This window comes from Tamandua tetradactyla, chromosome 7 (assembly GCF_023851605.1).
Source record: "Tamandua tetradactyla isolate mTamTet1 chromosome 7, mTamTet1.pri, whole genome shotgun sequence".
Lineage (NCBI taxonomy): Eukaryota > Metazoa > Chordata > Mammalia > Pilosa > Myrmecophagidae > Tamandua > Tamandua tetradactyla.
The window spans coordinates 64,448,539-64,463,763 of record NC_135333.1 but is presented as its reverse complement, the minus strand read 5'-3'; the positions used below and the strand labels follow the sequence as shown (position 1 = coordinate 64,463,763).

The following is a 15,225-nucleotide window of genomic DNA, read 5'->3' as shown; positions in this document are numbered from 1 at the left end:
GGCTCAATGAATCCATTAGTTTGCTGCAGCAAGGATCCTTGTACCCCACAGGAAGTCTTCCTCACCACTTTCATCTTCTGACCCCAAGACTTGCCCTTTAGTTGCACAACATCTAGCAGGTGTCGTCACCTTGTGTATTCAGAGGCCCTGGGCCGGAACCAATTTCCTGAACATCTAACTCAGATAAGATGCTGTACGCTTTACCTCATTTAATCCTCACAAGAACCTTGAAAGAAGACTGGAGCAAATAGAAGCTAAGTGATTTATAGCTAGTAAACGGTGGGGCTTCTGGCTCCAAAACGCCATGCCTGTTCTACTACCTCGTATTGTTTTCCAGATCATGAATGTGGAAAGGGCAGGGACCCTATTTCATAGTTCTTTGTTTCTGTCTTTAGCATCTAATACAGTGTTGGCTTGGCGTAGGCATTCCATGTTCATTGGATGGATGAAAGGACAAATGGATGGGCAGATAGACGAATGGAGCGATGAATATGCAACTTTTGGGGAAAAAATGATCTCAGGCTTCCCTTTTCTGGGAGGGGGTAGGCTTGACTGGAGAACTCAAGCCAGCTCTGCTTTTCTAGGACAATGCTGCTGTGCTGAGCAGGACTGTGGGCCACAGGATGCAGGGTTATTTTAGAGCTAATTCTCCTTTGCCTCCTAGAAAAATCTTAGCTCAATCTGGGGCCCAAGGTAGCCTGATGGCAGATGCTAGGGAAGGCAGTGAACAGCAAAGATGGCCCTGAGCTCTTCCCAGGCTTTTCTGCTTTATCGACAGTTAGTTCATCGCAATCCCCACGGGGGCCCTGGCCATGGGAAACAGGGCAGATCTTCCTATATACTCTACTGGACTTCAACAATACTATGATGATGCAAGTATTATCATTCCCATTTTATAGAGGAGAAAACTAAGGATCAGAGAGGTTGACTTGCCCTAGGTTACACAGCAAGTAAGAGGGTCAGTGTCAGAGCCAGGACTGCTTAAAGGAATAAGCTGAACTGACCATGGTGTCTCTGCTTGTGTGCAGTTATTCCCAGATAAATGAAGGACTGTATGTGTGTGTGTGTGCACCTGTGGCTCTGAGGCCTACCTGTGTGTATACATGTTCACATACAGAGGTTTGGGTCCCAAGCAGCTGGGTCCTCTCAGTGCCTAATAAGTCATTTCCCCGCCTCCACGGGCTGCCGTTTGTTAACTCTCCATAGTTTTCTGTGGTCTGCTCTCTCCATTCAGCTATCACTTGTCCCAATATCTGCCTTTCTTCTCCAATAGCTGTGGCCTCCAGACAGGAAAGGGCACCCTTCTTTTTGTGCCACCTTCCCCTAAGAACTGCAGGATCCATATCCAGGCGGGGAAGGCAGATGGTTCAGCAACTCTATTCACCCCCACCCCCAGCTGATTTAATGACCTCTTACTGCATATCTGAAAAGGCTCTCACACCCAGATCCTCATTTGAACCCGACAATAAACCTCTGTGTAGGGAGGTGCACAGAATTATTTCCACCTGAGAAACGAAGAACCTGAGTTCCGAATAACTTCCAGAAGGGCACGTGGCAATTACAGCCAGGTTAACGCTAGAACCTTGTATCTCCCGATTCTTATGCCTGTGGTTATATCCCCACCATATCCCACCACCAGTGAATCTCTTCATTGGGATCAGATCCGTCAGTATTGAACGTCCTGGGCTTAGCAGATTCTTGCAATGTGGATGGATGGAGAGACTGAGGCGACATCCGCAGAAAGGCCTCCCCAGATCGCCAGCCCTGAGTCACCAGGTTCCTCCCCAACTTGGGTTATTCCCTCTTCTAGCACTTTGCCCTTTTCTTTCATAAAATTTGCCACAATTTGTTAAGAAATTGTATCAGTTTTTGCTCATCATTATGTCATGAGCATAACACAGTGTCACATAGTAGGTGTTTGGGAAATATTCTCAAATGGGTGAAGCTGGCAAGCACGTGGCGCCCGGCATGTCAGCGTGCTCCTCCGGCAGATTCTTTCTCCCACCTCAGGACTGCGATTGAGCCTGGCATGTGTGAGGAACCCAACGTCATGTTCCAGGAGGGCTCAGCCAGCGGCACACACAGTAGAGCTGCTATCATTAACAGCTGTAATCTCTTCCAGCACAAAAATAAACATCAAAAATTGGCGAAGATTTTAGTGCATTTTCATACCAATATGTAAAAAACTAAGAAAATCACTCAAAGATGCCTGTGTACCCTTAGACCTAAGAATCACAGAACACTGTCTCCCTGCACTGCGCAGGAAGGAAGAACTGTCTGTACCGGGGGGACTCAGGCAGATGCCTAAGCCTACACATATTCAGGAGAAGTGACAGGTGTGTTCAACAGCTTTCCCAAATACACACACACCAATACACAGGGATCCACACCCCCAGCTCGGAGACACTCCTGCATGATGCTCTGGAACCGTGGCCGTGCCCTTGACCCCGAGGGAGAAAAGACTTGGTCTTCCTTCCGGATGTCTGGCAGCCTAACCCTCTGTCTCCTCTCCACAGCCGAGGCCCTGGCAGTGGAGCTGTGCCATGGCAGTGCTGCCCCCTCATGGCCACGTCCGGTGGAGACAGCACCCAGCGTCTCAGCCTCTTCCAAGCAGATGAAAGAGCCATGGGGTCCTGAGGACACGGAGCAGCCGGGGCCGTGCTCTGCTCCACCAAGGCTTCTCATACCCGCCCCCATTGCAGGCTGCAGCCACCGCCCGTCCTTCTCTCTGTCCCCAGCCCCAAGCCCCGGGCTCACGCGCATAGGCACAATTTTAGCAGGCAGACTCAGACAACGGCACGGTTAAGGAAACCTGGAGAGGAAGAAGCCCCAACCAGTCTTCCTTCTTCCTGTCCTGTAGCTAGGTCTCATATCTCTTCCTTCCTTCTTCCTCCATTTTCTTCTCTTATTCCACAGAGTGAAGGAGAAGGGATGGCGCCTATAGGAAGCATGGAGAGAGGTGGGACAGCCTCAGTGGAGACCCTCAGCTTGGCTCGTCACCCTTCTTCCCATAACAACCTTTGCAGTCCAGAAGGATCTCCAACTGGGAAGGGGAGGTGGGGAGGAGACAGGGACCTAAAGCCACAATTTTAAAGCGGTAGGTGGTCAAGGAAGCAAAGCAGAGGCCGGAAACCAGGCAGATGTGCTAGTTGTCAGTGATAAGAACATGGATTTAATGGAATGAAGGGTAAGAGGACCCAGAGGCTGGCAAAGCTCTCGCCCAGCCTCCCAAGGCCCATCTCAGACAGATGCCCTTGATGCTGGCATTTCAGGTCTGTTCAAGCCACCCCTGGAGCTGGGTAGCTGGAATGGGAGGCCTCCAGCTTAGAATGCAGATTCCAAAATATCCCTTGTGGTCTTATCCTCACAGGTGGGAGGCAGGAAAATGTTGTAGGGCTACTTCTGCCCTCTCCCCTCTGTGGCTGTCCCCAAAGCCAGGCTCAACAGGCTCCATCCTGGTGCCTGCCCCCCTAGCAGTGAGACTCTAGTTCTGTAAGTCTGAGAAGTGAGGTCCTAGGTGTAGCAGGAGCGGGGGTTGCTGCTCCGTTCCGTTGGGGCAGGTCCTCGGCTGGGCACGTGAGCTGTCGCAGTCTCTGGAAGGGAAATAGAGGTGGTTGTCATGAGATGGAATGGAAGGCAGCTATGTCAGCTTCTCCCATGCCCAGTGCCGCCGCCTCCCCACCATAAGCATACCCTTTGGGAACTAACCCTATGCTCAAGGTCTGTCTCTTGGCGTTAGCAGTCTCTGTCTGATACCCACAGCGGGTTCTACCCCTGGCAGGCAGTTCACCTATCATCAAGGGGACCCCACGTCATCCGATAGGGTTCCTCCCCTCCTCTTTGCTCCCTAATTACACCCTACCTCTCTGAAGGAGCCTTTGAGGGTGCTGAGTTTATAGACACTCCAGGCGGGAATGCAGACCATAGAGGACAGAGCCAGGAGCCAGCCCAGAGCATCGCCCCACCATGGGTACGTGTACTTCTTGTTGTAGGTCAGTGGCATGTACTTGACCAGAGAGAAGAGGAAGGTGGCCTAGGGGTGGGAGCAAAGAAGGAAAGGGTTGAGGGTGCCCTCCACCTGGAAGAGCTGGCCTAGTGGAAATTCAGTCAAAGGCTGGATTAGCTTCTGGGCTCTTTTGGGACAATTTGCCTCATATCTCCATCCACATACTGCTCAGAATTCACCCCCCCCCCCAGAGGCATTTCCAGGGTACCTGCCCTGTCACTCCAGGCCCCCTTGGGCACCTCTACACATGGTTGACCCCCAAGGAGGACACGATTATGTGCTTGATGGGTAGGGTGTTTGTTGGGAGGTGCTAAGTCCTGTGAGTACATCGGCAGCAGGGATCATGCCTCCTTCCCCCCTGCCCCATACTTCCAATTATATCTGACATGCAGTCAGGGCTCAAAGGAAACTGATATAAACAGATAAGTGGGAGGAAGCCACACAGAGGGGTTAAAGGTTCAGACTCTGGAGCCAGGTTGCCTGGGTTTGAACCCTAGCTTTCTGGCTTGGGAAAACTCCTCGATGTCTTTGGGCTTCAGTTTCATCTGTAAAATGGGCACAATGGCAGTCCTTACCTCTTGGGGGTTCTTGTGAGGATTCAGTGAGTTAGTACCAGTAAAGCCTTTTGTACTTGGGACTGTCAGTGCTCAATAGTTGCTGCTCTTACTGCTCTGGTTTTTAATAGTGTCGTGAGTGACAAATGCACTCAGGCTTCAGTCCTGCCTGAGACATTAGACTCCCACCATGGTGTTGGGAAAACTGCCTGACAGTTTCATTCTTCATTTTTCCCTTCTGTGAAATAGAAAGGAACTTGCTGCCATTTTCTAGAGTCCAATGGGAGGATGGAAGAAAATCTAAGATGATTTTCAGTCCCGGGGGGAAGTGTTTTCTAGGTCTAACAGCATGTCCACCCTGTTGCCCCCACCATCTCCTTCTCCCTTCGTCTCGCTTTATCCCCTGGGGATTGTCTTACTGTGCACACAGCTGGTGTGAGGAAGGTCCAACAATATTTGATAAGAGGCCATGGCCTGTACCCAATCATGTCTTCAATGTTGTCATAGAAGCGTCCAGCTCCTACCATGGAGAGGAGAGGAGGCAAGAGGGAGAAGGGACATTCTTTAGCATCCAAAACATCAAAATGGAGGCCACACGGACCAAGACAGGTGAACTCAATAAACAGAAGACTGATGTCCTCTTTCAAACCACTGCAGGAAGAGGATTCCTCCCTGGAATTCAGAGGCACAAACAGTAGCAGGCAGTTGGCTTAGGCAAATGTAGTAACTTCCTCATTATCAGGGTTGTTAAAGGCTGAAAAGGTTTGGATAGGACAGGATAGGGGCCTATATAGGGTGGTATAGGCCAGTTCAAAACCAGGAGGGTGGACCAGACCACTTCTGGAAGGACCTTCCAGTGGCAGCAATTTAGAATTCTCAAGATTTTTGAGATTGGGGATGGGAGGAGTCCCAGGAAAAGGTGAGTTGAGCAGTAGATATCTCTCTTCTAAGAGCCTTGTACTGTAGAAGAATATGTGGTTAGAGCCTAGGGAGGGGATGGGAGTGGTGGGGGAGAAACTTACCATATACCCAAGCTACACAGAGGGACTCAAAGATGGCCACAAACAGAAGACACATGCCACTGGCTGCATAGTAGTCAAAGAGCTGAAACACATACATGCCACCCTGGCAGGAGGGGACAAAAGAAAGAACTTTATCTAGAGAACACAGACAGACTTTCCCCCATGCCCACTATCCTCATACCCTTGGGGCTCAAAGCAGAGTTGGTGAGGACTGCATTAGGCAATGTAGCTTGTAGGACATAAATCACCAGACAGATAGGAGCTAATCATTACTTTTTATTATTGTTTTTGGATGGAAGATAGATAAAATGATAGCTGTTGATAGATTTCCCTGAGAATGTTCCAGGTTGACCCCAGAAGTCCATGACATAGTGTGAACTTTTTGGTAAGGGATCAGGATAGGTGCTGTTGTTGTTATTATCAAGTTGATAAGCTTCATCTCCATCCTTCTCCCTTGAGACATCACACAGAACATTGTCCATCCCTGAGGTCCCTTTTTCTCTTGAAGTTTGTCTATGGAACTTGATGCAAAGTCATGGGACTTTGCCAGGGAGGCAGTTCTTCCTAACCCAGGACTTCTCTGACCATCCTTTCTCCACCTCTTAGAGTAGGTGGCTGAGGCCCAAAGGTCAGAGGAGGGACTGGCCTACTTTATGTCTACTGGGAATGGAAAAGGGAGTCTTGGTGCCCAGAAGCCTGGAAGCCCCATCACCATGACCTGCAACCATGAGGTCTGCTCCCCCTGACTCCTCTTTCTCACTGCATCCCCTCTTCTGGCTTCCAGGACCCTCACCTCTGTGAGCATGACCAACCCAACAAGGAAGGAGATGACCGACACTCCAAGGATGAGGACCTCTCTCCGGTTCTTCTTGCGGAACACATGGGGGTACATGTCCACCAGCGCGGTCACCAGGCTTTCTACGCACACAAACTGGATGAGAGGGCAAAAGAATTGGAGGGAAGGAGAGCTCCCAATAGAAGCTGTAGCTTCTTTCTCCCAGGGTTGGCCCTCCCCATCTCAGGCCCCCAGAGATGCCCTGGCATGATTAGATCAGGATCCACCCCTCAAGGTTCTTCCTCCCTTGGAAGGGCATCCACTTCTGGGAATAGAGCTCAAGGGGGCACCCACAGCGGCCCCTCCTCCAGCCCACACCCTGACCCCTCGTTCCTCAGGCCACTGGTTGGTACCTGGCTATCCAGTCCCAGGAGAACGACCATGAAGAAGAAGCAGCAAGCCCACAGAGGCGAGAATGGCAGCATCACTACTGCCCGTGGGTAGGCGATGAAAGCCAGGCCAGGGCCTGCAGCAGTAAACAGAGGCACCCAGTCTAGTCCTGGCCTAGATCCAGACCAAGTGCGACTCCTAGGCTTCCCAGGACATGGGGGTTGGGTGGGTGGGGATCACGGAACAACAGAGCGAGGGAAAACGTCGCCCCAAAGTTACCCTCACCCCAATGTTACCATCCTCACCTGGGAAAAGCCACCCAAACGTCTGTGTGTTCCCCAAATGTCCAAGGAACCCTCTATTCTAATCTCCTTGGCAGGAAAAGACTAGGGGTCATGCATGTGAAGGGGATCTGGAACATGGAAAGATGGTATTTTATCATCCTCATTTCTCCTCAGGTCCTCCGGTCTTACTCTCCAGATCTACTGCCCCAAACCAGAGTTTCAGCTTTCAAAAGAACTCATGACGGGCTTAAGGTAATACCTGAGTAAATCCCAGAGTATGTTGGGTAGATAACTAAAAAGCATTGGCAAAGTCCCTTGAGGAGAAAAAATATGGAACAATTAAGCTTTACAATTGGGGAAAGCCCTGATACTGTCTCAAATATTAAAGACTCCCAAGTCATTAGGCTAAGCTCTTGAACTTGAGGCTTGCTCTTGTGAAGCATATTTCTGTAGCGGAGAACCTAAGTCTACCTATAGTTATACTTAAGAGTTACTTCTAGAAAACTTTTGCTACTCAGATATGGCCTCTTTCTCTCGAAGCCCATCTCTGCCAGGAAAATCATTACCCTCCCCACTATGTGGGACATGACATCCAGGGATGAAAGTCTCCCTGGCAACATGGGACATGACTCCCAGGGATGAGCCTGGCCCTGGCACCTTGGGATCAACAACACCTTCCTGACCAAAAAGGGGAAAAGAAATATAACAAAATAAAGTATGTGGCTGAGAGAGTTCAACTAGATTTAAGAGGCTATTCATGAAACCTACATCCTCCAGGTGGTTTCCCAGATCAGATAAGTCCTGAAACCCAGAAGAGCCAATCTCTCCAAGAATATCAACTAGCTCCATCCCCCATCCCATATTATCAACACCCCTTTCAAACATGAAAAAGTTAGAATGGGCAGAGCTCAAATACCCTTAAAGATTGGAAGAAGGATAAAAAGGAGAAGGAGGAATTATAACAAAGAAGATAGGATTTAACAAGTGAATTTGACTGCTGATTCATTATATTGTTATTTCTTTTAGTCTCTAATGTCTTGGAGCAGCTAGAAAGAGAAACCTAAAATTGTAGAACAGTAACCCATACCAAACTCTGAAATTTGTTTTGTAACTGGTTGTGGTATGCTTTGAAATTTGTGCCTTTTTGTATATATGTTATATTTCACAATAAAAAATGTTTAAAAAAAAAGAGCTCAGGAGGCAGGCAGGCCAACCCAGTACAAAACCAGAGGATGTGGTAGGGACTGATGAAACCTGGAGCAATTGTACCCTAGCTAAGGGCAACTATAAATCTTTATAAAGTAGATGGTACCAAAATAACTCCTTCCAGGGCCAGAATTGGCCTGGGGCTACCAGTTTGCTCCCTCTGCACCTGGAGCTGTTTCTGCCACCCTCTGATGCGTGAACTGGCACCACCAACTCAACCTCTCGCATGAATGTCCCTCTCAGCTGACTCATGCCAATGCCCGGGCTCGTTCACAGGAAGCTCCTTAGAAAAGTCAGAGCATCGGTGTGGGAACTTGGACTGCACATTCACCTCTCCAAGTCCAGTCCCCACACTAGCGACAGGGGATAATACCAGTCCTTGCCGTATAGATGCAGAGCGGGTGCCTGGCATGGTGCTTAATACAAGCTCGATATTATCGTTTTTAGTAAGAATCAGTGCTGTAGATTGCCCAGTACTTGGCATTCTGTGTAAAAGTATGTGCTTGGGAATGCGATGCTAAAAAATTATCTTGCGGTTATAGAGTAAAAGTGGGTGGCCTGCAAGAACAGAGCAAGGAAAAGGACAAGAGAAACATTTTACAGTTTATCAAGCTAGGAGAGAGTGGTTATTTTATCTAAAAAAAACCACAGTGTGGTCATTTAAAAGAGGGAGAACTTTTTAAGTACTGATATCAACTTATCTCCAAGATATATTTTAAAGTGAACTAAACAAGGCAAGATGTAGAATAGTGTATATAATATGTTATTATTTAATAAAAAGAGAAAAGGAAACAGGAAATAGAAGTGTGTGTGTTACGTATGTATGTATATATGTATATATATGTATTTCTCAGATATGTCTAAACTGTTTTTCCAGAAGGACACACAGTAAACTGATAGCATTGATGTCTCTGTCAAGTTCCAGGAGAAGGAACTGGAGGCCAGGAGTGGACAGGAAGCTTTTTGCTGAGTGACATTTATCCATTGAATCCAGGATGACTGTTTAATAGCTGCCCTAAGGTGCTTCCCCAGCCGCATTCACAGTCCACCCACAGCCCACCCACAGCCAAGGTGAAGAGAGAAATGCCTCTGGGTACGGTTGGCCAAGGTTCAAACAAGGCTCCCAGAACCCCCTGCCCTCAGCCCCCACCCGCAGCCCCCTCACTCTCACCTGACTCGGCCACCTCAGAGATGGGCACGCCCTGCTCCCGAGACATAAAGCCCAGGATGGAGAAGATGGCGAACCCGGCCACAAAGCTGGTGCCGCTGTTGAGGAAGCAGAGGGCAATGCAGTCCCTAGGGGGGGAGACACAGGCAGGGTCAGGAAAGGGCTGCCCAAGTAGCAGGCATCCTGCCGGGGGGGTCGATGGGAACCCAGGGCAGGGCACAGCCCCTCCGGGTAGACAGCCTGCCGAGGGCTGCACAGAGAGGGAATTAAGATGACCACTCCAAGTGCTGCTTCGTCCCCCGAGTCCCCACCCCCACTAGCTCAGATGGGAATAAATCAAGGTAGTCCTAAAAGAATGAAGCTGTGAAGATGTTAAACCATAATCTAAAACCTGCAGACTGCGTGCGGCCTCCCCACCCCAGGGCGTGGCCACCATGCTTTCAGGAGGCCAGCACTCCGCCTCAATTCAATTCGGCATGCCGTGCAGGGGAGCTGGCACAGGTAATCTCAAACAGCAGATCGTTCTTCTTCATCCAAATTTGATCCTGAAATGCATGCTATGATTTCCTTTTCAGCTAATACTAAACTTGGGTTGAATTCTCTGAGCATGAACCAGGGAGGCAGGAGGGGCCAATGGGGGTGAGTGGTTGTGGCACAGGGCTGATGTACATATAGCTAAAAGGGACTGAAAATGGGTGAGGATTCAGTGTTTGCTGGGACAGATTTCCACAGCAGGCAAGCCTGAAACTCAGCTGGGTAACGTAACTAGCTTATTTCACAGACCTGCTTACTGAGTACCCCTGAGCCCACTGATTTCTAAATCACTCAGCTAGCTGGACCCGTCCTGCCCCAGCCAACTGCAAACATACACCCTTTCGCACGCAATCCCTCTGCCTATCCTGCAGATGGTTCCTCCAGCTCCTGGTAGAGCTGAGGTGTTGGAAAGTAGGGCGAAGGCAGGGAGACATACTCCCCTAGTTGGTGCACGCCTCCAAACTACCCCTGGTCCAGCACTTGGCTGGAGAGAGAGTGGTGAGGGGCAGGCCTGTGGCTCAGGCCCCCACCCCCACCCCCTGATCACCTGTAGCAGTTGTTGTGGTACTTGTTGTAGCTGCCCAAGGCCGTCAGGCACCCCAGACAGATGGCGAAGGAGAAGAAGATCTGGGTGCCCGCGTCCATCCACACCTACCAAGGGAAGAGGCAAAGAAAGCTGACCCCCAGGAAGGGGGCCTGTGGAGCACATGGGCATGTGGCTGAGCCAGGCCCTGGCTAGGGATGGGGAGAAACCTATTCTCAACCAGTGCAGCCCACACTGCTGCTCGGCCCATGGGCTCTACTTCTTGGGCCCCTAGAAGAAGTTTCTTGGGCACTACCAGGTTGGAATAGGAGGTAGGCATCCCAAGGGAAGACTAAAGGACCCACTTAGGGTGGAGGGGGGAGGTGCTCTAGAGAAAAGTTAGGTCTGGGGTCAAATTTTTGATAATGACAATGGAGCCCTGAGTTCTGCCCAAAGTTCCCCATTTTCTCCCTCTCCAGGCTCTCGTGGCAGTATAACCAATATGGAGGGAACCCAGGGACAGCCTCTCTGGGGAAATGGGTCCTTAGCACCACACATCCCCGGAATGTAGCTTTGCTGCTCACACTTCTGACCTCTCTGTCTGAAAAACAGCGAGAAAAAGCCCCAGCTCACAGAAAGTCAAGAGGATGACCAGAAATGCAACTCTAAAAGGCTTTGTACTCCTTAGGGGGAAAATAACTCTCCAGCTGAACACGGGGTATTGCTGTTTCTGCTATTTTCTCAGCTGGCTGGCCCAGCCTGTGCATGTTATGGTTTAGATTTAACAGCTAGAATAACATCCTAAAGGGAGAGACTGTGAAGGCAAACAGGACTGAGCAATCCTGCAGATCAGCAGGAAGCAGCGTCCTGTGGCTTCAGACCCTCCCCCAGGTACTTCCTGCCTTCAGAGGATGTGAGCACAACAGGGGGGCACCCAGCTATGGCCTCAGGTGTCACATGGCACAGACCTGACGTGTCTGTGTTCCTAACAAACCATGCACTGGAAGGCCCCATTCCTTGTCTTTTGCCTAGCCCTATCCCAGCAGCTCCCAGATGGGTCCCTGTTGTCTACAAAACCCTCTAGTCCTTCATCTTTTCTTCTTCTAATACCAGGCTTCCAATTCCCACACATCTCAAACCTTGGTTTCTGCGGCAGTTTGGAGCTGTATGTACCCCCCCAAAACACATGTTCTTAAATCTAATCCATTCCGGTGGGTGTGAACCCATGGTAAGTAGGACTTTTTTTTTCTGTTTTGCATGGGCAGGCACCAGAAATCAAATCCAGGTCTCTGGCATGGCAGGTGCGAACTCTGCCACTGAGCCACTGTGGCCCACCCAAGTAGGACCTTTTGATGAGGCTACTTCATTTAAGGTGTGGCCCACCTCACTCAGGACAGATCTTAATCCTATTACTGTAATTCAGACAGAGAAAGAGAAAGTCATGGGGGCAAGAAGTTGAAATTCAATGGAAGAGAACAGAGAGGCTGCCACAAGCATCGCCATGCCACACAGGCACTGAGGACAGAGGGTTGCCGGCAGCCAGTCTCAGAGTATCAGTCTCCAGGAAGAAAGCATTGCCCCGAGGACATTTGGACCGTTTTTAGCCTCAAACTGCGAGCTAATAAATTCCCATGGCTGAAGCCATGAATGGTATTTGCTTTGGCAGCCGAGGAAACTAAAACAGCTTCTTTCTGTCTGAAGCTCCTCTGTCCCCCACCCGTCCTTCGCTGCCCCCCTAACCATCATCACCACCCTCACCATCTCTAACCTTTGCTGTCTCTTATCATATGACCCTACCAAAGTGCCCATTTCCCTCACATTGTACAGGGTCCCGGGACCCACTGGCAGAAAGACTACCTCAGAATCACATTGATTCTTCAGCCAATTTCCCTGATTGAGATGACCCTCTAGGCCGTAGGGAGAACCCAGTGACTGGCATAACTTTTAGAGCTTCCTGGGTGATCCTAATGACCAGCTGGGTGTGGGGGTCCCTTGTCCTATTGCCCCTGAGAACTGGCATCAGGGAGATGCCAGGGCACTCACTCCCATTGCTGCAGGAATGCGGACACAGCAGGGGGAGATGGTTGAGCAGGCAATGCCCTAGCCTTCTCTCTCCTCTGTTCTCTACAATTCCCATCCTTGAGGTGTCTGTGCTACAAGGCAGGAGTTGTCACGAGGGAAAAGAGGTCAGAGGCAAGGAGCACAGAGGAGAATTCAGAGGGGGTCAGGGCCAGCAAAGAAGTGGCAGGAAAGGTTGGAAGCTCCAGGCACATTTTTTAAAACTGAAGGAGAAGTTATGATGAGAAAGGAAAGGGTAGTTGGGGATTCATTCATTTCAGCACTAGAGAAAGAAAGGGTAGGGATGAATGGAAAGAACCTGAGAACGGCGAAAGTGAGTGCTTTCAAAATTGTGCACGAGGCTGCTGAGAGGGGAATGGAACAAGCTTGAGGAGATGCCTTGGACAGTCTGTTTGCTCCTGCAAGATGTTTAAAATCCTTTTCTCTTCTAAAAGTCTGCCCCCCAGACACGGAGAGGATTGTCATCTCAGAAAAATTCAACATGGAGGTCACTCTCTTCGGTTTTCTTCCTGCCTCACTCAGTAGGTTATCGACAACTTCAGCAGCTGGACGTTGCAGCAAGAGGCTCTGAGCTGGTACAGAAGGGTCCCCAGGGTCAGAGATGCAAAGGCTAGGGAGAGAGTCTTGTCTGCTGGGGAGCACACAGGTACTTCCCTACCATGAGATCCAATGATCTCACCCAAACAGCCAGGATCCGGCCTTGAACCTCGGTTGTTTGCCCCATGCCAAAGAGAGCACAGGGTGCGATTGTCCCACAAGTTACCAAAGAAAGCTGGGTGCCCTCTGAGCCACACTGGGCTGCCCACGTGCAGGCAGGGGGAACAAATCCTGTGATTGTGACATTTTGTGAATCTGGGCTTGGGAGAAAATTATCAGAGAAGTTGTGATTTGGCTATTCACCTCCCCCTAGGTGGGGACAGACTAAGGCTGAATTGGGGGAAGAAGTTAATTTTGAGAACAGAGGAAAATGCAGCAGGAGGGCTGAGAGTTCAGAGTTCAGGTCGGATATGTGCCTTTGACCATAGCTCCCTCACTGGGAGCTTGGCAGGCCCAGCTCTCTGCACAGCTGCGTCCTGACAACCTGCTGGGATGGGGGAAAGGGACAGGGTCAGAGGAGGGCTGAAGGATGAGCAGAACAAGCTGTTCTGTTCCCCCACCACAGGCGACCCACTGCCCATTCCAGGGGCCTGGTTTCCAGGACAAAGCTCCAACAAGGACATTGGCTAGAACAAAAACCAAGAACAAACCAAATGTTAAAACCTGGAATATATTCCGTATTATATAGAATATAAGTGAAAAGAGAAGTCTTCGAAGGGACAGAGGAACAGAGAGATCTCTCTAGAACACATTACCGATCTTGAGCACAACTCCCCAAATTATTAGTATCTAGCATTTTTAGATAGGCACAAAGAAAGCATGGGCTTTGGAGTCAAATTAATGTGTTATGAGCTCTGTGATCTTAAGCAAATCATGTAACCTCTCTGAACCTCTTTTCTCATCTGGAAAATGGGTATAATAACAAATAAAATAATGTTTGTGAAATGCCTAACACAAATAGACACTAATTTCCTTCTCACTTCCTGGAATAATCCTGGAATAATAATAATAATAATAAAAAAAGCCCTTAAAATTCTCAAATAATTCATATCCTTTGGACAAAGTATATTAGAAAAACTACTTGGAATGAAGCCCAAGCTCCCCCATATGCTAGTTTTGTGACTTTGAGCAAATTTTTGAAGCTTTCTAAGCTTCAGTTCCTTCATCTATAAAATGAAGATAAAGCCACACTCACAGGTTGAGTGTGAGGTTAGTGTGTAAAGCCCTCAGAAAATTGCTGGCAAAGAATAAGCACATATTAGATGTTAGTTAGTGTTGCTATTTGTTGTTGCATTATTTTTAAAAAGTAACTCACAATTCAATGGTAATGAGGTGGCACAGACGTCCGTGTACTACCAAAATTAAAAGACTCATCTTCCCCAATGGTTTCAACCTCCTCTCTGAACAAACCCTTCATTAGAATTGCTTAACATAGGGTTTAGAAAGGTTTGGCAAGGGCTCTTTGGACACCCCCACTCCCTTGCCCTTGTCAATCCACCAAAGAGCAGTAGACTGGACAAGGCAGCACAAGGCAAAGAAGCAAGGGGCTGGAATAAAGCACACACTACACAGTAGAGTCCTGGGTTACCAGGGACCATTCCTCAGTGTGAGAGAGACTGGTCCTGGGGAATGCCAGGACTGACAGCAACCTTCCCAACACACAGAAAGCCTAGCAGAGGAAGAGGAGGAAAGAAGAGAAACAGCATTGTCTCTGCCCGGCTCCCCATTTCCAGACTGAGTGCTTGGCAGAGAGAGGTTGTCTTTGCTCTTTGTCTTGGCCAGCAGGAATTTTGCACGTTTCTCAAGTGCCAGGGAAATGCCAGTTGGAATGATCACAGTTCCTGGAGAGTGCCAACTAGATTCAATTAGGGCTCTAGCAGGGGCAGCCTGCCCTGCAGGTGCTGCTCTGTTTGTGAAAAACAAAGGGCTAGCTTCTGCCTGGGACCAGGCCTGGGTAGCTAAGAACACTGTTCTGAAGCTCAAGCCCATGCCTGGCTCTTAAGGCATCTCCCTCCCCAAGGCTTTAAAGCCCTTGGAAGACAAATGCTCCCTACACAGCCTACAGTGGCTGGGGTTGGAAAGACAAC

General features: G+C 49.4%; 1 protein-coding gene across 1 annotated transcript in view; it reads right to left on the bottom strand.

Annotated features, from left to right (window-relative positions):
- Positions 1-3,150: 3,150 nt before the first annotated feature.
- SLC6A13 (solute carrier family 6 member 13) overlaps positions 3,151-15,225 on the bottom strand; it is a 42,402-nt gene continuing 30,327 nt past the window's right edge. Inside the window, exons 7-14 of the mRNA XM_077167893.1 lie at positions 10,487-10,590; positions 9,409-9,533; positions 6,771-6,883; positions 6,376-6,513; positions 5,583-5,685; positions 4,980-5,080; positions 3,863-4,033; positions 3,151-3,593 (exon numbers count right to left, since the gene is read on the bottom strand). Coding sequence (XP_077024008.1) covers positions 3,471-3,593; positions 3,863-4,033; positions 4,980-5,080; positions 5,583-5,685; positions 6,376-6,513; positions 6,771-6,883; positions 9,409-9,533; positions 10,487-10,590 — 978 coding nt within the window. The 3' untranslated portion in view covers positions 3,151-3,470. The remainder of the gene's footprint in view (positions 3,594-3,862; positions 4,034-4,979; positions 5,081-5,582; positions 5,686-6,375; positions 6,514-6,770; positions 6,884-9,408; positions 9,534-10,486; positions 10,591-15,225) is intronic.